Source organism: Daldinia childiae (genome assembly GCF_008694065.1).
Source record: "Daldinia childiae strain JS-1345 chromosome Unknown Scaffold13, whole genome shotgun sequence".
Classification (NCBI taxonomy): Eukaryota; Fungi; Ascomycota; class Sordariomycetes; order Xylariales; family Hypoxylaceae; genus Daldinia; species Daldinia childiae.
The window spans coordinates 522,864-546,196 of NW_022984654.1; the positions used below are offsets into that span (position 1 = coordinate 522,864).

Consider the following 23,333-nt stretch of genomic DNA (forward strand, 5'->3'; position numbering starts at 1 on the left):
TTCACATATCTCCAGTAACTAGCACTCCAGTGATTTTTCATTTCAAACAACATGCGCAGTCAGGAATAAATTATCAACATGTCATCTGATCCTCTGTATCCAGCTTATCTTCCAACCAGGCCAGATGGGTATATGCCTACCTTGGATGTCCCTCAATTTGAGGCGGACGAGCCGGGTAGCCGCGCCGACCCCCTGAAGCCGGCTATTTTTAAAGCGAATGCGAAGATAACAAACATAACGCCGAGGGTCGGGACAGAGATCACTGGCGTTAAGCTCAGTCAGCTTCCTCCGGCAGGACTAGACGAAGTTGCTTTACTAGCAGCTGAGAGGGGCGTCTTGGTTTTTGTGAGGCTCGAATCAGAGACGTCGATGAAAGCATTACTAACGTTAAGATGCAGAGGGATCAGGACTTCGCAGACATTGGGTTCGAAAGACAGCGAGACATTGTGAAGTACTACGGACCCTTGCATAAACATCCTACGATGGGATATCCTGCGGGAACAAGTCCAGAATTCCATGTAGTGTATGCGGATGAAACCGCGTAAGTGTGCGAAGTCTAGATAGATACAGGCTGGGTACACTAATGCGATCGCAGTGGCAATCTTAGAACGCTTCTAGGCCCTCGCACAGCGTACGACCTATGGCATGTCGACCAGACATTCACACCAAATGTGCCTTCAACTACCTTTTTCTGGGTTCTTGAAATTCCCGAATCTGGTGGTGGTGACACGGCCTTCACATCCCTAACGGCAGCATATGAGGCATTGTCACCTGCCTTTAGACAACTCCTCGGAGGATTAAGTCTCTATCATACGTCGGCTTCGGTCGGAGAAGTTGCTCGTGTCGGGACGGAGCGTGCATTGAAAGAGGCTGTTAACACGACACATCCCTTAGTTATTAAACATCCTGTCACGGGTAAACCTTCGTTATTTGTAAACCCGACAATCGCTCGCAAGATCGAGGGGTTCTTACCGGAGGAGTCGGACAACCTCCTAAAGTTCCTACACGATCATATTAAAAGTCTCGATTTTAGCTGTAGGGTCAAATGGGAAAGGGGAACCGTCGTGGTTTGGGATCAAAGGACTGCAGCGCATAGCGCAGTACCTGACTTTGCGGATGGAGAGAGACGGCATATGGTGCGGATGATACCTTACGGTTCTAAGCCGGAGCCAGCGTTTCCAGAACAGTTTAACGCTTCTAGGGAGAAGATAGATAGTGCCTGATTTAACAGCAACTCTAAGATACCAAATGTACCTACCTAAGGTTAGGTAGGCGGTGTGGGAATGTCAGATCTTGATAGCTAAAGTAGCTGTAAAAGCAAAAAGATGTACTATTGCCGTACTTATTGTAAGCCACATCATTAACACCGAGATATGATAAGTCAGTTGAGAAATAAGCAGGCTACCATTATTACATGCCGGGAGCATGCATATGTGCTCAACGTGGCATGCTAACGCCATGGCAGCCTGCATCAATAGGTACCTCTAATAAGCAGGCTCTTCGTATTGAAGGAAATCATGGAAGTCGGGTTACCTGAAAAGGGGGGATGATTAGTTAATAGGTACGCATTTGTGTTCCTATTGATGTCGAGCCCCAAGCTCCCCTCTTTAAACTAGAACACTGAACAACGTCTTCGTGAACAGCAGCGCTTCGATACTTCATTTCATATTGGACGTTTCAATATGGCATCACAAGGAGCGGTTATACCGCTTCAATCTAAGGATCATAAGACGTTGATGGATATTATCGATAAATTGAGGTCAAAGGGGATTAACCGATATGTCAATCTTCCTCAGATTGTCGTCTGCGGCGATCAATCATCGGGCAAAAGTTCCGTTTTGCAGGCAATTTCAGGCATGACTTTTCCGACCAAGGACAGTCTCTGTACACGTTTCGCGACGGAATTGATCTTACGACATACTAATGAACACACTGAAGAGAAATGTCGCGTGTCTATTTCTCCTGGCATTGATCGCTCGACCGAAGAAAAGGCACGTCTTGAGAAGTTCCAATACTCCGAGATCCCTGACGACTTCAATATTGGAGCCTTGGTGGATAAGGCTAAAGAAGCCATGGGAGTTGGTTCTAATCAAGGTAGAACCTTCTGCAAGGACATTCTTCGCATCGAACTATCCGGTCCAACTCAGCCTCATTTGACAATTGTCGACCTGCCAGGACTTTTTCGTGCCGGTAATAGGGAGCAGTCGGCTGAGGATGGTGCAATCGTACAATCGCTAGTACTTTCGTACATGAAGAATCCACGGAGTATTATACTGGCTGTGGTTTCAGCTCAGAGCAACTTTGCTTTACAGGAAGTTACCCAGCACGCACGCGAGATAGATATTCGTGGTGAAAGGACCTTGGGACTCGTCACAAAACCGGACACGCTCGACGTCGGTTCGGCAAGCGAGCGTGACTACTTCGAATTGGTGCGGAATAGGGACGTCAAGTTTCGGCTTGGGTGGCATGTTATGAGAAACCGTGATTTCAAAAGCAGAGATGTCACGAATGAGGAGCGAGACATAGCAGAGGCGGAGTTTTTCGATCAAGGCGTCTGGGCTGGACTACCACGATCTCAGAAAGGGTCCGCAAGTCTACGTACTCGGCTGAGCGAGGTACTCAAGGAACAAATACTCGAGCAGCTACCGGAAGTTCTAGAAGAGATCCAGAGAGGACTAGACGAATGCTCGAGCCATCTTGAAAAGCTTGGCGATGCTCGTAGCACGCTTGCTGAACAACGCAGGTACTTGCTCAAGGCTAGCCACCAATTCTCGAATCTCATCACCGAAGCAAAAGATGGGGTTTATCAAGATAAGTTCTTTGGAAACGCTCGAGATGAGATAGGATACCGAAAAAGGCTGCGTGCCGTTGTGCAGAACACCTTGACTGATTTCGCCCATACAATGCGAATTGATGGACATGCAAGAAAGATCGTCGAGGAAGTCTCAACGAATTCCGCTACAGATGCCTCACGAGATGACCTTAAAGAGGTTTCACGAGATGACTACCTACTAGAGGTGAAGGATCTGATGAAAAGAACTCGGGGGTGTGAGCTTCCAGGCACATACAACCCTTTGATAATCAGCGAGTTGTTCCGCGAACAGTGCAAGCCTTGGAGAGGTTGGTTGGAAAATTTCTCCAGCGAGATATCCAAAGCTGTGAACTTAACCGTTAATGAAGCATTGGAATATATCGTGGATGAGGATACGAAGGCGAAACTCTGGGGTGAATTGATTGGCGATGGTTTGGATCAGCTCAACCATCAGCTTGATAGCAAGGTGGATGAGATCCTGCGGCCTCATGAGGATGGTCACGCAATTACATACAACCACTATCTGACAGACAACGTCCAGAAAATTCGCAGCAATCGCTATCGGAATAATGTCATGCGAGGGCTGAGGGAGTCCGGAGTTGGGCCAAGAGATATGCTGCAAGCAAGTATTCACAACTGCTTGGAGCTAGTTATTAAGCATACCCAAAAAGACATGGAGACTGTCTCAAGTTCGGACGCTATCGACTGGATGGAGGCATATTATAAAGTGAGTTACCCTTACTACCCTCATAGCCATAAGCTTATATCATGTAACAGGTGGCAATGAAGCAAATTATAGATGACTTTAGCAAGTTGGCTGTTGAGGCTTGTCTTATTTCGAAGATTCCTGGGTTATTTACCCCAGAAGTAGTACTTGAGCTCAGCGATGATACCGTGAGTAGGATTGCTGCCGAGAGTTGGGAAATGGCAGACGAACGAAAGTTCCTCACAGAAAAGATGAACGTTCTCAGCGGTGGCATGGCGGAACTACAGCGCCTAAATAAATATCATAAACGTACGAGCGTTGGTAAGTTGGCCGAACGGTGCCTCTTTCCCCCTTACTGTTTACCTTAAGCTTGAAGTAAATTTAACTTTTCTGGGACAAACTAGAAAGAGAAATCAACACACCTGAATCTTCTTCTGAGCAAGAATAGTCTTGGAATATACCGGCTCTAAATTTAGTTATGCCAGAGCGACCGGAAGAGCCAGTACACGAAACAACAATCTCGACAACTTCAGAGGAGATAAATGAGCCTGATTTTGGAATTTTTGAAGAGTAAGTCGTCGAATTGAATGATTTAAGTTTCGAGTTATCTGATGAATCCAAGACTCTCGTGTCCAAACCGTTGAAGAAAAAGAAAAGAAAAGAGAAGGAACAGACTCCCCATAGCTTTTCAATGAGACTTAACCCTCTTAGTGTACAACTTGAGGAATATGAAGGCCAATATTAGTTATAGTACCCAAATTGGGAGGTAACTGTACATCTTCTGCGACTGAGAAAAACCAGTAAGTGTTGATAACTTTCTACGAGAGACCCCAAGATAGATCTGTACATTAGAGAGAATACACAGTCTGCAGTTGAGACGATCAAATATATGTATTGAACCGGGGCTATGGTTACTGAAACCCTCGAAATTATGAATGTTAGCCCATAAATATATCCGTTATCTTAGAGAATCAGTATTAAATCCAATATGCCCTTCGACTAACTGCAATACTGGGTACTAAGGGTTCTACTTAAAACCAAGGGGCTTTATCGCCTAGGTATCTTACGACTAGGCAGCCTTTCCATGATAAAATGGAAAAAGTTCGGAGTTACCAGAGATTGTGATAACTTCGTATATCAGCATTCCAATCTTATCACTTTCATCTCTATTCCTTTCTCGTACCATAGTGGAGCTTGAGGGGTTTCGTTAACAGTTACAGCTATGATCTTTGATATATAGAGCATGGAGTTAGCATGAAAGAAATTGAAGATCTGTGTGAAGCCATGTTACATAAGGTCTTGAAGACGTGTTTACCCCTTTACCCCTTTATGACAGGGGTTGACATTGCATGTATCTGAGTACCCAAGGTGCCTCCTAGGATAATTATGGTACGTATTAGTCAATGTAGCCACCCCTAGGTACTGTGTATAAAATTGAGAGATGATCGATAATATGATGTGACTATTCCGTTATTGGTGCGGGGACAGGCCGACGTAGCCCGAGTTGCAAGACAAATGCAAGTTTCTGGATAGCTACCTACATAGCCCAATAAGCTTAGGCAACGAAACTTAGAGCAAACGATCCTGCAGGCTACCCATCATATGTTAGTGATTGGAGCCACGAAATATCTCGACGAATATTTTCATTTCTAGATTCGAAAGTAGGATGTGAGCATGATAGGAGGTAGTTATATATTTTCACGCCCATAAGTGCTTTTCTATAGGAACTAGCCTCCCTTTCTTTAATCTTGACTTCATCTTTCTACCTAATTTGAACTTGCTAAGGATCTTAAAAAATACAAATAGTAAGATTAAGTTAGAGTCACGATGGACACCAAAGACATTTCCGATTCTGAAAAACATATCGCCTTCATTAAGCAGAGCAAGGAAAATGCAGAGCGAGCACGGCTTCGTAAGGGCGAAAAGCCTCGAGATCATCCACCACGCAGCGCTCTTGTTTCACAATTCCTAATGAAACTTTTCCATTCCGCTGGCGTGAGTGACATAATGAATCACAAGCTCTACACGTCGCAAGTACCACCATATTATCCCCCTTGTATCCATCCTGCCCAGGACCTCAAGCCTCTGATGATATCAGAAATGATGCTTGAAATCCATCATCGGGGGAGTTATGCTTTGGTTCGTGTCTTGACGCCACCCGATCGAATGACTGCTGTCATGGCTATTGTTGAAGACGAGGAGGGTACTGCAGTATTGCTTCAGCTCTACAACCAACCCGAAGAATCTAAGGTTGCCAAAGAGAATATTCTGAAAGCTCGAGATATTTGCATCATTAAGGAGCCTTTCTTCAAGGTTACTAATAGTGGTTCGTATAGCTTGCGGGTCGATCATGTCAGTGATATTATCTGGCTCGAGGACACCGACAATCGTATTCCTCTGGAGTGGAGAAACCGATTTATAAGTCTTGATGAGAGCTCTGAGGACATACGAAAGGAGGGAAACGAGGCAGTTCAGAAGAAGGATTGGGCCAATGCGGAACGCCTGTGAGTAATTATTCGTAGGAGACATTATACGTCTGATAGTTCAGAACACTTATTAAACTAATAGGTATACGGATGCGATACGCGCTGCTAATACTGCTAAGGAAAAGCAGCTAGCTTACCTTAATCGGTCCCTCACCAACCTCTACCTCGATCGACCAGAGAAAGCATCCGCAGATGCTCAAAAGGGAAATATGGGCGATGATTCTCTAATTGAAAAAGCTTTATTCCGAGAGGCCAAGGCTCTCTACACACTGGGGAAGTTTGGCTCTTGCTTGGAGAAACTTATGACCCTTGTGCGTTCTAACCCCAAGAACTCAGGCGCATGGGCCGAGATTAAGCGAGTTAAGCAGCGTCTTCGTGAGGAGGAAAAAGGATCGTATCAATTCAATAACATGTATAAGCAGGCTGAAGATACTCCGCCTTTGATCGACTGCGCAACATATGTCGGGTCGGTAGCCGTCCGTGATTCACCTGGTCGAGGTAAGGGGCTGTTTACCACAAAAGTAGTCAAGGCAGGGGAGCTTTTACTATGCGAGAAAGCTTTCGCGTACAGTTATGCTGGTAATGATAGCAATGTTGGCAAATCGAACACGACTGTTTTGATGAATTGGCACACTAATATCATGTCCATGGGCGGTCAAGCAAACCTCATCACCCAAATTGTCCAGAAATTATATCGTAACCATGATGGGGGGAAAGTATTCACTGAGCTATATCACGGTGACTATACTCCTGTTGCGATATCTGAGGTTGACGGTGCCCCCGTGGTGGACACGTAAGTCCTCTAGAATTTGCATCGAATAGATGAAAATGCTAACACGGATGTAGATTTCTCATTGTAAAAACAATTCAGCTAAACTCTTTCGGAGCTCCACGCACCAGTTACAAGTCGACCATGTTGGCCATGGTTAATCAAAGTGGAGAGCAAACGGAAAAGTCTGCCGGGTATACCACGTGCGGAATCTGGCCCATCGCATCACGCATCAACCATTCCTGTGTCACCAACTGTTATCGCACCTTCATCGGCGACATGCAAATCGTGCGGGCCACCCAGGACTTAAAGGCAGACACCGAGTTGCACTTTATGTACCGCAGCCCCGGGCTAAACGAGACTTATGACCAAACCCAGAAGAAGCTCAAAGGCGGCTGGGGGTTTGCCTGCAACTGCGCGCTGTGCTTTTACAAGAAGTCCACGCCTCAAAGTACCATTAAGAAACGTGAGGCGTTATTCCTCTCCCTCAACCTCTTATTGCAGAGCGGTTTTTCGCCGGCACAATTAAGCCGAGCGAGAAAGATGATGGAAGATTTAGAGAAGACGTACACAGCTGAACGGGATGCGCCGCCGGTGGTGCGCTCCGAGTTATCAAGGTATTACTTTGCGGCGGGCAACGATCTGATCCCAAGAAATAAATTGATTGATGGCCTAGAGATGATTCTAAAGGGGCTAGAGACGCTCGGATACGTCGTTGAGGCCCGCCCGCCGAGGGATATGGGGGCCGGGAAAAACGCAGTGATTGAGATAAAGCGCTGGGGGGAAGCCGATGAAAATATCCTGTGGGCACTCACGAGTATGATGCAGGCTTATGGGGTTCTTGCCCCTGAGCTCTGCAATACTGTCAAGGGGTATGCGAATATCATCTATAGTATATGCTGTGGTGAGAGTGAGACTATTGGTAAAATATTTCCAGGTTTTGCGTAGGTATAAGGTTGCCATAGCAGGGAGGACAAGGGATAATATTCCTTAATGACCATTTAGGAATTCGGAAGGGAAGTGAGTTTATGATATAATGCGAGGTCTCGAGACGAAGACTTATTTTATGGGAGGTAGTTAACCTAAAATAATCCGTATGCTACATACGCTTTTTTGTGAACCTATCCGATTCAACTATTCCCCCCCCCCTTTTCTTTTGCACTTACTCAAGTACCTAGGTGCCTCACATAGAAAAAAAAGGGGACAATGACATAATCCTAATTCTCCACTAAGAACTTGCGTTGAACACTGTAAAACCCCCTATTCTCGTTTTGAACAATTTAGCATCTTCATTAGGACGTAAATAATCTCTTCGTTGGATAGGTAAATAACTTATTTCCTCAATATGTCACACCTCGCTTCCAGATTGGTACCTCCTTAAACTCTTTAACGCTCCATCTAAGTTTACCCCTCTCATCAAGCCAGGCGCCCTGATCGCTAGCCTTGAGACCATGTTTCTCATTTTCCGTAATTTCGTTCTGGCTGACGCCCATCGGATCCCTTGCGATCCAGATCAGTGGTGTTGGACTTGTGAGGGCCGGGTTTAAATATGCCTTCTGGAGTTGCTCTTCCGTGTACTCTGGGACGTCCTCTTCGCTGTTAAATAAGTCCCCGTCTTGCAGCCATGCTCTCATGGCCTGGTATGAGGCAAAAACTTGCGGTTCGAAGAAATGTGCTATTGGGTCTAGAATGCGCTGCGCGATGGGCTTCGGAATATTTGCCTGTTGTCCTAGACGCTGAATCCGAGAAGTTGAGTGTGCCTGTCCTTCTTCGGCGGAAGCTAATAGCGGCGTAGATTCGTCGTCTCTTTCGGTCAGCGTAGCTAAGTCGGCCGGTAGGAACTGTTCAAGCGGCGCAAGGTACCTGTTAGTTAGTACGTTATAAAGTATCGTCGCGATGAATAAGAAACCAGTTATAACAGATGGACCAGTTGCTCTTCTCAAGCCGAAAAGACCTAGTAAGGACAACTCCGCTATATAGACACCCGTGAGAAGATGCTGCAACGCGAGTGTATAAGCCTGCCCTTTGGTATCTATCTTCGGCTGGATGACGAAGAGGAGGTTGTAGCGGTAGGAGAAGTAATACAGGGCCAGTCCGACAGCCGCGAAACCTAGCACTAGTGGCGCAATACACGAGTATGCAATTGCTATGAAGGGTAAGTGGATAAAACCGAAGACAAGAACAAGTTCAATACTAACCGATAATTGCAAAGTTGGCAAACTGTATAAAGTTAGCACTGATCAATATGTATTCATTGTGCAGGTTTAATATGCCTCTCACCTTTGGATACAGCTTGCCCCATGCGATCCCTTTCATACTTGTATATCGGTTAAATTTCTGGCGTGGAGTTTTGTCGAAGAAATAACCGTAGAAAAGATAACTTAGAAGATCCGAATAGTTAAGCAAGTTATCAGCAGCTGAGGTAGTGCCCTGGATAATGAAGTACGTCAGGTAGAAGTTTGATGCCTTCGGAAGCTGTCTCGCTAGTAGTTCAGGGATCGAGGTGGGATCTTTGGCCTTTTCCAAAAGCTGTGCAGCGACGGGTGCCGCCCCGGAGAAAACTGCAGTGACAAGAAATACTTGTGTCACTTGGAAGATGTAGTACCATCTTTGGACCTTTAGTTCAGCAGCAGTATTGGTGGGGCTACCAGTCGATTTGAATATATCTGGTACTGGTAAGCATATCTATCCACGGTTGAATCTGGGCCATTAAATCCTTACATCTGAATATGCTAGGCACTAGCTTGCTTAGCCAACTTGTCGCCAATGGAGGTATCAAGCCAGATAGCAGGCCGATGACTGGTTCAGGTAAATCCTTCAAGAAGCTCAACCATTCGACATTATCCGCAAGATAGCTGATGTTAGAGATTAAGCCGATGATACCACTCGGAATAGACCAGAAAACTATCAGAGCTATAACAATAGCCAGAGCAGTACCCTCTTCTGAGATGCGGCGAGCAGGAGGTATGGTGAGGTTATTCCATATGATTTCTTGGGGTGAAACACTGGTATATCTGGGACCAAGGGCTAATAGGTTGCTAGACGCGACTTGCTGACAGGCCCGCTGAGCCTCCGCACATGTCTTAAACTCGACGAATACTGCAGCTGATCCGTTAGTCTCACCAATTTTATATGAATTACGCTCATTCTCGATGCTTGATTCCTCCTCTTTTATCTTTTCACGTAGCCACTCGATACTATCGACTTTCTCATTTAGTGGCGAGACGTCTGGTTTATGGCGCGGTCTTATGGATTTCTTAACTGAATCTTCAAGATTATCGTAGTGCGGATGCCCATCCTGTGCCCGGGATTTAATCCGTTTTCTACCTTCATGGTTGGCCTTCCGGATTAGAGCCATCTCCGCTGCCTCAAGCTGCTCAATTTTTGATTTACGTTTCGAGACCAGATGCTCTAGCGTGTCGACCTTAGTCGCTGGCCAAAGGCGCAAAGCTCCATCTCCAAAGTACCGATACATATTACCTTCGTCGAGGGCATCTCTTGGGGCTGATAGGAAGAGAACGGTGCGTGAAGAAAGGCGGTTTGCAACAGGCTTCGACAGGGTCCAGGCTTGACGGAGGCCAATGAGCCAAAGTCGCTCGCGAGCAATTGTAAACATAACGAAGCTGAAAAATACCCAAGCAATTATTGCGTGGGCGTATAGATGTCCCCTTTTCTTGACGTTCCCAATGCCGATCTTGTCCAGTTCGGTTGAGGAACCACCACCAGTTGCGTTCACCGGCATAAGAATAGGCCACGTGATACAACAACCAACGAAGCAGACGAAGATGACTGTTCGAAGGAAACGAAGGTAGAGATACGCATCTAGAGACTGATGATACAAGATGAACTTATCCGGAACCTTGCGCAAGGTATGGACCCAATTGAAATACGACCGACCAGCAGAAGGAGTCCGGTCCCTATAAGAGATTTAGCATCGTGGTGATAAGTCCGACGTATGTACTTACTTCTCCGGTATACTTTCGATAAAGGTTCGGGGAGCATAGATATTAGGATACCAGCGTCGAATGACGATGAATATCGCAACAAAGATGAGACCCGTAACCTTCCTGGCTTAGCAAGTGTACGAAGTTTGAAGATATATTAGGTATAGACTTACCCATGTGGGGACAAATGCAGAGACAATAGCAGCAAGGGATGCTGAGCCTTTAGGCTATAGCGAACGAGATGTTAAGTTTTGTTTATAGATGAAGATCTCCACGAGAGACTACCTCACTAGGTATACCACGAATTATAAGAATGCTTACCTTGGCGCCCATAGCACTTAAGCTACCTTTAACTTGGTTAGTATCATATATGATTCTATCAAACTCCATTTTCGCGATTCGATCGTCTCAAGCCAGAACGCGTTATACTCTTCGCAGTCTAAGCAAGTGACCGAGATTCTTGAACTCTAAGATGTATGATATAAACATAACGAGTTGCTATTAATTAGTAACGATCCGGAGATGGATCGAAGCGAAAGTATCTTCTAGCATGTAAACAGTATTAAATATTGTATGCGCAAATTATAATATTGGAAGTGATGTTGTAGTCAGTCATCCAATTCATGGACATACAATTGTTGGTTTGAAGTGTCAATGACGTAGTCTGTACGAAGTACGCGTTTTAGCTTGTGCCGCGTAAATGAGAGCTGGGATAGTGTGGCTTGCGGTGGCTTGACAAATATTGTTATTTTAATGGTTTTAAGATATCCGGGCTATGTTAGTGCCGTAGCCCGCATTTCATTAGCCAATCGACTTACACCATTCCAACTCCTCAATCTAAATTTGACTTTTAATTCAAATAACTTTCACAAACAAGGTGTAGTACCTATATATCATGAATAAGCGTGTAAAATAAGAATGATCATATTCTATTTGTATTGTTATGTATACTGTCGAGAAATCATAGTATTAACAGAAGTACCTATAATATAGTTCGGGGTGCTAGGAAGACACCAAGTTGGAATCTATAGACAACCGTTGGAAATTCCTCCTGACACGCTTTGAAATCGATAGATACAATTGGAGTCTACTTTTCCCTTAAACTACCTTTCTTTTCTTCATCATAACCTTGACATAGGGATTCACGAGTACGTTTTCGTCAGCGTGAATGCTCCGGGGATGCCTATTTCCCTTCGGTGAGGCAAAATCAAATTCTTGAAGCAGCCGCATAAATACCAGCTTGATCTCGCCGACTGCAAAGTATCGACCTGGGCAGACTTGCCCCCCGTAGCCGAAAGACATGTTATCGGGGTCAGATTGGCCTACCATAAACTTGTGAAGATTCTCACCGTTGTCGGCATGCCGTTTGCGGTAGCTTCTCATTGGGTCAAATTCGTCGGGATTCGGGGTGATGACGGGATCGAAGGCATGTTGGGGACCGGCCCACGCGATACGGGTCCCCTTTGGGATATAAGTCCCGTCCTTTAAGGTTAGAGGCACCATTGCTAGCCTCTGTGGTGTCACTTCGGATGACATTAGCTCACCATGTCCCATGTCTTTCTTTGGGGACACACAGTATTGTACTTACATAGGATCGCCGGATTATGTCGTTGACTTTCGAGAATGAAGCTATCCATCTTCTCTAGATGCTTGAGCCACGGTTTGATTGGCATATTTTGATTGAGCTCACCATGGGTCTTGAGCGTCTCATCGATTTCGTCTCTTAGCACGGCAATCCACTCGGGGTGAGCAACAATGTCAAATAGAGCGTTGGACACTGTCATAGCCGTCGTGTGAATGCTCGCAAGTGTCAGGATGCACTGTCGGGCAGCTAGTTCTTCCAACGAGCCTTCAGTTCCCACCGCGTGGTCGATCATCCACTCAAATAGCGTTCCATCATCCGATCTTTGGCTTGTCTTGACCCGTTCCTCGCGCTTTAGCATGTATTGGCGGACAACCTTAGTGCCGATGTCGATCTGCTTCTGTATACGCCACCGCGCTGGAATCAATGGCTTGACCAAGAAGTGCATCCATGGCGGGAACATGCGCAAAGTGAAACTCGCCAGAAACAGATCCACGGAGAAGTTTAGCGTCAGGCTTAGCCACGTAGGATCACGACACGCTGGATGGCCCACGAACACTTTTGCCGACATGCGGGCGACAAGCATGCGAATGGTGTGTTGTATATCGACTTCGGTCCATTCGATGGGCTCGGGTACGTCTATGTGCCAGGCGTACTCGAGTTCCTCATATGCCATATCGACGTATTTAGTCACATCTGGGTTCAGCTTTTTTGTTAACACGGTGACGTGCAAGTCAGAATCACGAATTACTGAGGCCCATGACCAGTTTCGGAATAAGTTCTGCCTGCCAGTCAGAAAGCACACACCCAGTAGCTAAGATGTCGGACATGAATGAGACACCCACATTGTAATGAACCATCTTCCCATTGAGTTCGTTCCTTGGAATTAGCCGCAGCTCGTCTAAGTACTTCATTGGCAAGACGTGGATGTCGGTATCTTGACGGCGCAGCACGAAAGGAACATCCTTGAACTATCATATTGAAACTGGTATAAGCATATGGCAGAGAAGCCGCAGGGACTCTATAATGCATAATATAGAACAAGTCTCTCTGACATACCTTATTGTATCCGCTATTGATGATATTATACGCGTCATATATGAATCGAGTCTTGAGTAGAAACGAAGGTTCCCACCATCCCCTAGACCCGTGCACTTGGGCGCCTGGAATCCTGGGTCTCTTAGGCTGGAAGATGGCAATAGCCAAAAGCCAAAGAAGCACGATCCCGGTTAACTTAATGAACTTTGACGATGATACGTAATCATGAAAATCCATGTTAAGTTTGAGTAAAAACCCCCATTCCGGTTCTTGCAGGCCCTGTACATGAGTGCCGTTGAAACCCATAGCTATAGCTATTAGAGTTTAATATGGTTCATACGCTCGTTTGATCTCAATACGAAAGGATACGGTGGGTTTGGTTACATATAGTAAAGACGATAGTGTCTATAAAGAGCTGGCCTGTGGCTGTTAGACAAAGGCTTACCTTAATTTGGGGTAGGCACAATATAGGTACCTAAGGTAACTTACCTTAGGAATTACTTTGGGGGTTTCCTCAAAGAGATCCCCGAAGTATGCAATAGCCAATCAGAAGCAACTCCGACCGAGAACTAAAGAAGACTCCGAATGGGACCCAGAATACCCCTTTCAACACGACAAACTCAGCCGCAATTTCCCGAAAACTCTTTGATGCCCGTAATGCGTGCATATAATATGGAACCATGTTAAGTTCATGTGAAGTTCATGTGACTTATGCCATGTGTGAGCAAGTATGTGTCCCGGTTTTCAAAGAATTCCAGCAATGCGATTTTTCCAGGTAACTATTATAGCAACGGCTATAGCCGTAGCATCTTTATCTACGCAACAAAGGGTTTATAGCGCTATAGAAAACATTGGGGAATTTTTATCTCGCCTAGATATTAGTCAAGAGTCCCGAGCCGAAGTTTCCGCTATTCTAAATTCCTCCTATGTCAGCGACAATAACGCTCAACTCAGCTTAACCGATAGAGCAGATTTAGCATGTCGTGTCGGGGGGGTTGTTTTCGGCTCTAGTCTTTACATATCGTCTTCTACTAACTATGAGAGTCTCGTCGATGATAACTGGTTAGTCCCCATCACTGCCGAACCCCGTATCGAGACAGTTATTGACACATATATCTGTGCTCAAGGTCTGTGACCTGCTGGTTAACACCACAATGTATCCTGCAACCCCAGTCTGCGCTTGATGTATCTAATGCGATACTCATCTCGTCCTTCCTTGGAAGCCAGTTCTCGGTCCGCAGCGGGGGCCATAATCCCAACATCGGCTTCTCTAGCATTGGACAAGAGGGAATGCTGATTGACTTAGCTCGGCTGAACGAGGTAACCCTCAGCTCAGATGGCAAGCTTGCTGCTATCGGCCCTGGAAACCGGTGGGGCAGAGTGTATGAGATCCTTAGTTCTAGCGGCAAGATGATAGTTGGAGGCCGTGCCAATGACATTGGCGTTGGTGGCTTTTTTCTTGGTGGCGGTTTGAGCTATTGGTCTAGCATATACGGAATGGCCTTCACAAAGGTCGTCAACTATGAGGTATGTCGGCGGTAATCCTTCTAGCGAGTACTATTATACGACACATCTAACATAACCCGATACAGGTTGTCCTCGGAGATTCTTCTATAGTGAATGCGAACAAATCATCAAATGAGGACTTGTTCTGGGCGTTGAAAGGCGGCGGTGCTAATTTTGGTATGCTAGTGAATGTTGTAATTCTTCTTGATGCCAACCATCTTCTAACGCGACATTAGGAATTGTGACGAGATTCGATGTAGAAACGGTTGAAAACGGTCAGATATGGTTCGAAGGGCTATTGTTCGATCCCTCTCAGCATGAAAGGCTCCTACAAGTAACCGTTGACTTCGCAGCAGCCGCCGAGGACGACGCCGACGCCTCAGCTACTTATAACCTAGGGCCAACCGGCGGTGCAGTATATCTCGGTTATAACGGTTTGACCGAGCGCCCAGAGATATTCAGTGACTTCTACGACATTCCCCACCAATCTATAATTAACTCAACCCTAGGGACATGGGTGGATTTCCATGATGCCGTATCTGCCTTAAATCCCTTTGGTTCACTAAGGTGAGCCATTATCCAGCTGCCCCCTTTCATGTCTCCGCTTGTCTACTACCTGGCTTACTTTGTCGTGTTTAGGATCGCGATATCGGATTATGATCGCAAATGGGACCTAAAGACGTTGCTAGATCATTATGAACGTTACCAGACCGTCTCAAACGACGTTCAAACTCGACTTAACGCGACCTTGTATTTTGCGCCCCAGATATTCGGCAAATCTGCCGTGGCAGTGACATCTGCGCAGGGGGGCAGTCCCCTTGGACTTTCACAAGACACCCATTGCTGTAAGTACAAATCTACGACGCTGTCACAGTATTTGCTTGTTTGATATGCTAATGTAAAAATTGACAGTGCTCGAGATCATGATCACATGGACGGATGCCAATTACGATGAAGAAGCAGCACAGGCTTTACTAAGCCTGGAAGACGACATCACCGCGTCGGGACAACAGCTTGGCACCGATCTAAAGTTTCACTATATGAATGACGCTGGACCCAATCAAGATGTGCTGGGATCCTATGGTTCTCTGGAGAGAATGAGGTCTGTCAGTCAAACTTACGATCCATACCAGGTTTTTCAACACCTACAGCATGGAGGGTTTCTGTTGACTAAAGCATAATCAAGTTTAAGGATATTTTAATTTATTTACGTTCATGATATCAGCGAGCACCTTTGGAAAACCCATGCATTACGTCCAGTTGTGGTGATGTCTGCTAGAAGAAAAGTGATCTTTAGTAGGGACGTTGATTTATAAATAGTATCCCGAGTTTCGAATAAATCATGGCCCGGGCTTGCCCAAATAGTAACGGGCCGTATTTATGGTGTTACGTATCACTGCAGGATGACTCTATTGGACCCATCGTCGTAGGAGTTTGGCTTGGTAGAAAGCTCTCCTCAACTTGGTCATCGCTATGACCTAAGAGGCCTGTTTAATAATTTTTGATATAGCTTTTGCAAAGAAGCGTTCTGCCCTTTCTTGACCCCTCGAGAAGATTTATGGTTCTTTGGGTTCTGGCAAAGATGATTGCTGAAGCAAGTCTACTAGCTCGGGAATATGCTGCAAGTGAGCAACTCAAGGCGGTATTCCCAGGGCGAGTGGTTTGTCCAGAGGATATCGAGTACGAGGGAGAGGTTCGCCGTAGTTGGTAGGTCCTATTTCACTCGTGGAATTACTTAATATTTTACCTCCAGGTTTTCCTACCAAGATGATTACCTACTAGTTAGGTACCTAGCTTACCCCCTTCAAATATTTGCCCAGGCGGATGGGTGATACTTTTATGCAGTGGCTTCATGTATATACGATGATTATCTATATGTGATTCCCAATGTTAATTCTATTCCCAACAGGTCAGTCACCAGTCGGATTCCAGCTGCAGCGTACGTATGCCTAAGCAGCGCTGAAGAAGTCGCCAAGGCCCTCTCAGTCATTAGAAGCACAGGATCTAAGTTTGCCATTCGATCAGCAGGCCACAACGCAAACCCAGGGTTCAGCAGTGTTGGTTCCAGCGAAGCGGGTATCGTGCTAGACTTGCGTGGGTTGAATTCCAAAGCTCTGGACGAGGAAACCAATATCATTCGTATGGGTTCGGGCAATACCTGGTCCGAGACGTTCACTTGGCTAGAAAAGAAGAATTTGTCAGTCGTAGGCGCTCGAGAAGGCCAAGTTGGACTCTCTGGCTTTCTTCTCGGTGGTGCGTTTATTCTCCCCCTTCTATTGCACAAACAACATCCTGTGTTGCATAGCTGAATATGTTTACTCAAGGTGGCCAAGGAGTTTTCTCTAGCCTTTACGGCTTGGGTGTAGATAACGTCAAGAACTTTGAGGTAAGTAATTAGCAAAACTAGCTCCTGAAAATCATTGATCCTCACAATGCCTCTTCATGTTAAATAGGTAGTCCTTGCAGACGGCACCATCGTAAATTCCAATGCCGAAACTTATCCGGATCTATATTTTGTTCTCAAGGGAGGAGGTTCCAACTTCGGTATGACGCTTACCCCCCCAATCCCTTATAGACTTGTCAGACATATTCTCACATCTCCCAGGAATTGTCACAGGAGTAAGCCTCCAAGCGTACCCTCTCATAAAAGTCCAGTACACCATAAATATGTACGACCCCTCTGATTACGAGAACGTGCTTAATGCGTTCGCCAAGGTCCAGGAGTCAATGGAAAAGGATCCCAAGATCGGTATGTTCATCAATACTCGGAGGGACTTCATCGCCGTTGGTCTTTTTTACGCTGATTGGCCTGCCGAATTCCCCGGTGCCTTCGATCCTATCGTCAAGTTAACCAGTTTTCTTGGCGCGGCGGTGCCTACGTCCAATGGAACCTTCTCCACCCTGGCTGAGATCTTACAGGAATGGGCCTATAAGGAGAAAGACATGAAGTAGGCCAGATATCCCTTTACTTATGCTTACCGTGCTTTACATGCTCGTGCTAAAGTACCCAGACATGCATATGCCACTATGACGACCAAAATATCGTGCGAACTCTACGAAAAAGGCCATCGACTCTGGAAGGATATCGTTGAGAAGTTGCCTCGCACGGTTGATCTGCACTGGACCATTCAGCCCCTTACTCAAGAGGCTGTGAGGGCTGGGGAGGACCGCGGCGGTAACGTTTTGGGGCTAGAAAAGGTTCCGCAATCCTGTAAGTTCTCAATCCAGTGGCTTCCTAAGAGCGGTAATGGTATGTCTAGGTAAGCTTACTGTTCTAGGCTGGATCTTTGCTTGCGACTGGAAGCAGGACCAAGACGACGAAGCCGTGAGGAACGCACTGGACCTAGTTTTGCAGCGAGTCGAAAAAATAGCCGTCGATAGCGGACTCTTATTGGAACTTCGATTTCCCACATTTGCCGGCGCATCGCAGAATGTGCTCGCCAGCTTCGGCGCAGAGAATGTTAAGAAACTGCACGAGGCTGCGTCCCGGTATGATCCCGATAGGGTGTTTCAAGAACTACAGAACGGGGGGTTCTTAATACGTGATATATGAGGATCTTTGCTTATGTCCTATTTCCGAGGCTTTTGTCACCTAGGCTCGTTACCTACGCACCAATTATTAATATAAATAATTGAGTTTATTATAAGCGAAGAATAAACTCTGAGAGTGCCTAGTAAATCATAAGCTTATAGGTATTCCTTGTTGGGTACCACTTGAGACTATTTGATGATATTCCAAGCGTCATCCAGTATTGCAACTATATCTTCCGGGAGTGGGCCTTTCTGGATTGCCTCCACATTCTGTTTGACCTGAGCAAGCTTGCTGGACCCGAAAATAATGGCATCTTGTGGCCCTATTTTTGAATGAAAGGCGAGCCAACGTAGTGCTACTTCCGGCTTGGAGATGCCGTGCGGCTCAAGCGCCTTGTTGAGGAATCGGATGGCCTCGTGGTTTTTGTCAGTGTCGTACCGCCGTGCGTCCGTTGACATGATGTTACCCTTAGCGAAGCGCGTCCCCTCGACTTGGCCGGACGTTAGGGCACCACGGAGAAAACCACTGCCGTTTGGACTGTGCGCCACAAACTGCATGCCGTGCTTACGGACCAGATCAAACACCGGCCCTTCATGTCGGCGGTCGATGAGGTTGTAGAGACCCTGGTACACGGTCGGCTTAACATATCCCTCACGCTCGCAGATGTCGATGAACTCGGCAAGCATATCGGCTGGAAAGTTACAAACACCCAGCTATAGCTAGAATCAGTATCGACCTAACTGTTCTTTTCCCTTGTTCTGCAAGGTCTAGAAACACTTACCTTGTCAAATAATCCCTTTTTATATTGTGCATCGAAACCAGCCGCCTGATCTTTCAAGGGCGTAGCTACGTCCGGTGCATGAGGGTAGAAGATATTGATACGTTGACCATCTCCGAATTGCAGGGCCTCGTAGCTCTCCGCGATAGACTTGGCGATCTTCTCGGGCTCTAGAGTCCCTTTGAAGCCAGACATGCTGATCAATACTTTGGTATCAATAATGAAACCAAGTCGCGCTGCTCCGACTTTTCCGAGGAGACGTTGCGAAGCACCAATGTCCGAGGGCGGATACAAGGCGGCTGTATCAAGCCGATCTATGCCCGCTTCCTTCAAAAATTCCAAGACTTCTCGCACGGCATCCTCACCGACAAATTCGTTACCAAGGCCGCCGCAGCCGAATATGATCTGTGGTGCTTTTGAGGACGCCATGATCATCACGATACTAGTATGATAATGCGACGAGATGAGAGAATGATGTGCTGAACAACAAAGAGTAGGAGGCTGGGGAGGCAAACAGTCTCCGCCCTAGTTCAGGGGAAGAGCCTGAAGGTGTGTTACACATAATTTTGTCATAAGGTACCTAACATAGAATACATAGCGGGGCTACGGCTTACTCCGTACATCAGAATCCGGCCCGCAAGGCAAGGCTCTCGGGCGGTTCCTAATTGGGATGCCCGAAAGCGGGCCAAACCTCCCTTACATGTTTAAGAGGTACATTTATTATGCCGGTAATCTGCTTACCTAAATAGGGTGCCCCGAGTAGTAGGTAAAAGGGGCCTAGGTAAAAGGGGCCGAAACAAAATAGGGATTCGGAGCGTCAAGATAGGTTAGGTAGCCAAGTTGGAAATCGGTCGACCGAAAGCATCCGACAAAATGGTATTTACACGAAATTAAGAAGAAATGGAGCCAAGGTGAAATTAGGTTCCGTGACTTATATCATTAACATGGCGTACAATATGGTCCAGGACGATGAACTTAGGGCGAACGCAATTGCTTTGGTTCAGCGAGCATGGATGAGCTGCGACGAAAGTTACGGTGCTGGCTGCATGAGCTGCGCTATCTATGACACAGCATGGATTTCCATGATAGTCAAAGAAGTTTCTGGCGAGAAGCTGTGGTTGTTTCCTCAGTCATTCGACTATTTGCTCTGTACGCAGTCTGATGATGGCAGCTGGGGGGTGGCTACAGCAGCACCACAGATCGACGGCATCTTAAATACGGCGGCCTCACTCCTCTCCCTGCAGAGACACCGCCTGGAGCCGTTCAACACGACAACCCATTTACTCATAGGAGTAGATGAGCGCATTCGTAAAGCAAAGTTGTCGCTAGCTTCTCAACTCAATAACTGGGATGTTGCTGCAACGACACACGTTGGCTTTGAGATGATCGTGCCGCAGCTGCTAGAATTGCTGAGGATGGAAGATCCTGGCATGGTTTTCGACTTTGCAGGGCAAAAAACTCTTAGGCAAATCCACGACGCTAAGATGTCACGCTTCGTACCCGATTCTTTATACGGTCGCAAGCCTTCGACAGCACTTCATTCACTCGAAGCATTCGGAAAGAAACTGGACTTCGATAAGATAGCCCACCATAAAACTGGCGGCTCCATGATGGGGTCTCCATCTTCCACAGCAGCATATCTCATATATGCCACGAATTGGGACCATGAAGCAGAATCCTACCTGCATCATGTTGTCCAGGCCAGCATGGGAAAGGGCAGTGGAGCTGTCCCGAGTGCATTTCCTTCCATGTTTTTTGAGTATACTTGGGTGTGTCCGATACGACTTCAGTGTAAGAACCGACTGATTAACTATGAACCTAGATCCTATCAACTATGCTTCGCGCCGGGTTTTCTGCCGCAGAGATTCGCTGCCCCGAGTTAGATGCGATGACCAGGTTGCTAGAGCAGGCTTTTGAACAGGGGCAAGGTATCATTGGCTTTGGTAAGACACTCGACTCTAATACTATCTCAAATATGACCTAAAGCTTTCTCTGGCAATAGCACCTGGTCTACCCGCCGATGTCGATGACACTGCCAAGTGTATCATTTGTCTGAGAAAATTGGAAAAAGAGGTATCGCCGGCTGCGATGATTGATGGTTTCGAAACGAAAACACATTTCCGCACATATGCTTCAGAGCGGAATTCCAGCTTCACGGCGAATTGTAATGTCCTCTCGGCGCTGCTTGTGCAACCTAATTTATCACACTACTCGGCTCAAATCTTGAAACTTGTCGAATTTTTGTGCAACTATTGGTGGGAGAGCGATGAATATATCAAGGACAAATGGGTAAGGTCCCCCCCTAAACCACATTTTCTTAAGGCAAACTCTTAGCTAAAAGTGGAACATAGAACTTGAGCCATTTGTATCCATCGCTTCTCCTGGTTCAATCGTTTGTGGATCTCCTCGTCCAGATTAAGCAAGGTGACTTGAAACTGTTAAGCCAAGATGTGCAATATCGGGTCCATATTGCTCTCGTTCAGGCGTGTCTAAGAGCTTTGATGCACGATTCGGATTCAAGGTCGATCGAAAAAATAGCTTATCGTGTTCTCATCCTCTGCGAAGCCCGAAGACTCTCCTTCTTTGACCCCATTCGGTTCAGGATCGATCAGTGCATAGAAGATCAAGTAAATCTTCTTTATACGATACCAGACTCAGAGCTTGAGTTGGATGCAAATCGAGTGTGGATTGAGAAGGTCAGTTTCGGTTCCCATCTCCTAACCCAGAGCTATAAGCTTGCTGCGATCAAGGCAGCGTCATGTCCAACAAGTACGGTAGCCTTTGAACCCGGTTTATACCCAGCTCCCTACCTTGAAAGCGGCACGAAGTACATAAAGCTGCTCAGACAGACACCATTGTTTGCTTCTACTTCAGAGTGGAAAATCAAAGCATCGATGTTAGAGGCCTCGCTGTTTCAGCCCCTGCTGCAACGTCGGCGCCTAGGTGTATTCCCTAGAAAGAATATGGCGCCGGATAAATACTTTGACCTGATTCCTCTGACCTGGACGAGCTGCAACAATAGGATTGGGGCATTTGCGTCAACACGTTTTATTTACGAGATGATGGTCATCTCTTTCCTCGACTTCCAAGCTGACGAGTTCATGGAATCCGTGGCAGGGCCATCGTTCGAGGGAGACACGTATGCTCTCCGCCAGCTGATCGACGATATCTTCGTGGTGGTATGCAACGAAAAGCAAGCCGTTATGCCAGGCGCTACGAAAGAGAGTTCGGCAACCCCGGTGGATAACGAAGCATGTGAGTCTTCCAATGGTCTAATCCATAACGCTGCTAGTTCCGATCTCGAATACAACGACAAACAGGGTCAAGTGCGTGAAATTCTGACACGGTTCGTGTCACATATCGTGCGCCATCCTTCTGTCCAGTCGGCTAGCTCCTGGGATCGTAATTCGATGCTACGGGAGCTCTGGGCTTACCTTCACGCTCACGTCTCGCAGACAGAGGATAACATCCGCCTAGCTCGTGCCAGAAGCTCAAACAGGAAGCCGAAAAGGGAGGCAGCCGACTTGGTGCCGCCTACGCAGTCTGTTGGTAGCGATAGCTATTTCCGCTGGGTTCGCACCACCTCTGGTGACCATACTGCTTGTCCATACTCGTTCGCCTTTGCCGGCTGTCTGTTAAGCTCGCAATTGGGTGGCGTCGAGAATTTCCCCACGACCCGAGCCAAGTACCTGGCGGCCGCCGGGTGCCAACACCTAGCTACCATGTGCCGCATGTATAATGACTACGGATCCATTGCCCGTGACGAGGCCGAATGTAACTTAAACTCGGTGGACTTCCCCGAGTTTGCCATGAACTCTGAGGGGAACGGCAGTGGATTCGGTGATGGATTTGCGTTGGTGGCTAAAAAGAAGAGTCTATACGAGCTTGCGCAATATGAGCGGAGCTGGCTTGGGGATGCCATGGGACATCTTGGGGATGAGATGCGGGACATTGGAAGACGTCGCCAAATGGAGGTCTGGACCATGTTCTGTGACGTTACAGATCTCTACGGCCAAATTTACGTGGTGAAAGATATCGCTAGTCGGATGAGAGATGGCAGCGTAACGGGGGGATGAGCATAGGTACAAACGCAGTCACGTTGTAATATCGAATAAATAATACTAGGGGTTTATTCTTCCCTCTTTTCATGTTGTTCTGTTCTATTGGTTTTTTTTTTTTA

General features: G+C 46.6%; 7 protein-coding genes across 7 annotated transcripts; 5 read left to right on the forward strand and 2 right to left on the reverse strand.

The window, feature by feature from the left end:
* Positions 1-78: 78 nt before the first annotated feature.
* Positions 79-1,223, forward strand: GL218_08575 (Alpha-ketoglutarate-dependent sulfonate dioxygenase; the record flags this gene model as incomplete). Its single annotated transcript, XM_033585379.1, has 3 exons — positions 79-345; positions 399-541; positions 596-1,223. 3 exons carry the CDS (start codon positions 79-81, stop codon positions 1,221-1,223), a joined length of 1,038 nt encoding a protein of 345 aa, XP_033440532.1.
* A 459-nt stretch (positions 1,224-1,682) lies between these two features.
* GL218_08576 (Interferon-induced GTP-binding protein Mx) lies at positions 1,683-4,092 on the forward strand (the record flags this gene model as incomplete). The annotated part of the gene is made up of 3 exons (XM_033585380.1): positions 1,683-3,539; positions 3,590-3,839; positions 3,995-4,092. 3 exons carry the CDS (start codon positions 1,683-1,685, stop codon positions 4,090-4,092), a joined length of 2,205 nt encoding a protein of 734 aa, XP_033440533.1.
* A 1,253-nt stretch (positions 4,093-5,345) lies between these two features.
* GL218_08577 (Protein unc-45 like protein B) lies at positions 5,346-7,721 on the forward strand (the record flags this gene model as incomplete). Its single annotated transcript, XM_033585381.1, has 3 exons — positions 5,346-6,022; positions 6,087-6,797; positions 6,851-7,721. 3 exons carry the CDS (start codon positions 5,346-5,348, stop codon positions 7,719-7,721), a joined length of 2,259 nt encoding a protein of 752 aa, XP_033440534.1.
* A 392-nt stretch (positions 7,722-8,113) lies between these two features.
* Positions 8,114-13,643, reverse strand: GL218_08578 (uncharacterized protein; the record flags this gene model as incomplete). Its single annotated transcript, XM_033585382.1, has 10 exons — positions 8,114-8,919; positions 8,972-8,993; positions 9,054-9,439; positions 9,495-10,690; positions 10,739-10,836; positions 10,891-10,944; positions 11,825-12,240; positions 12,306-13,080; positions 13,145-13,270; positions 13,359-13,643. 10 exons carry the CDS (start codon positions 13,641-13,643, stop codon positions 8,114-8,116), a joined length of 4,164 nt encoding a protein of 1,387 aa, XP_033440522.1.
* Positions 13,644-14,097: 454 nt separating this feature from the next.
* On the forward strand, positions 14,098-18,396 carry GL218_08579 (Bifunctional solanapyrone synthase; the record flags this gene model as incomplete). The annotated part of the gene is made up of 12 exons (XM_033585383.1): positions 14,098-14,399; positions 14,465-14,864; positions 14,930-15,020; positions 15,080-15,410; positions 15,483-15,688; positions 15,756-15,945; positions 16,753-17,096; positions 17,168-17,229; positions 17,297-17,387; positions 17,449-17,791; positions 17,855-18,054; positions 18,104-18,396. The coding sequence occupies 12 exons, from the start codon at positions 14,098-14,100 to the stop codon at positions 18,394-18,396; spliced, it is 2,853 nt and encodes a 950-aa protein (XP_033440523.1).
* Positions 18,397-18,563: 167 nt separating this feature from the next.
* GL218_08580 (Aflatoxin B1 aldehyde reductase member 2) lies at positions 18,564-19,582 on the reverse strand (the record flags this gene model as incomplete). Its single annotated transcript, XM_033585384.1, has 2 exons — positions 18,564-19,088; positions 19,157-19,582. 2 exons carry the CDS (start codon positions 19,580-19,582, stop codon positions 18,564-18,566), a joined length of 951 nt encoding a protein of 316 aa, XP_033440557.1.
* A 515-nt stretch (positions 19,583-20,097) lies between these two features.
* On the forward strand, positions 20,098-23,229 carry GL218_08581 (Copalyl diphosphate synthase; the record flags this gene model as incomplete). Its single annotated transcript, XM_033585385.1, has 4 exons — positions 20,098-20,922; positions 20,976-21,096; positions 21,156-21,442; positions 21,505-23,229. The coding sequence occupies 4 exons, from the start codon at positions 20,098-20,100 to the stop codon at positions 23,227-23,229; spliced, it is 2,958 nt and encodes a 985-aa protein (XP_033440556.1).
* Positions 23,230-23,333: the final 104 nt, after the last annotated feature.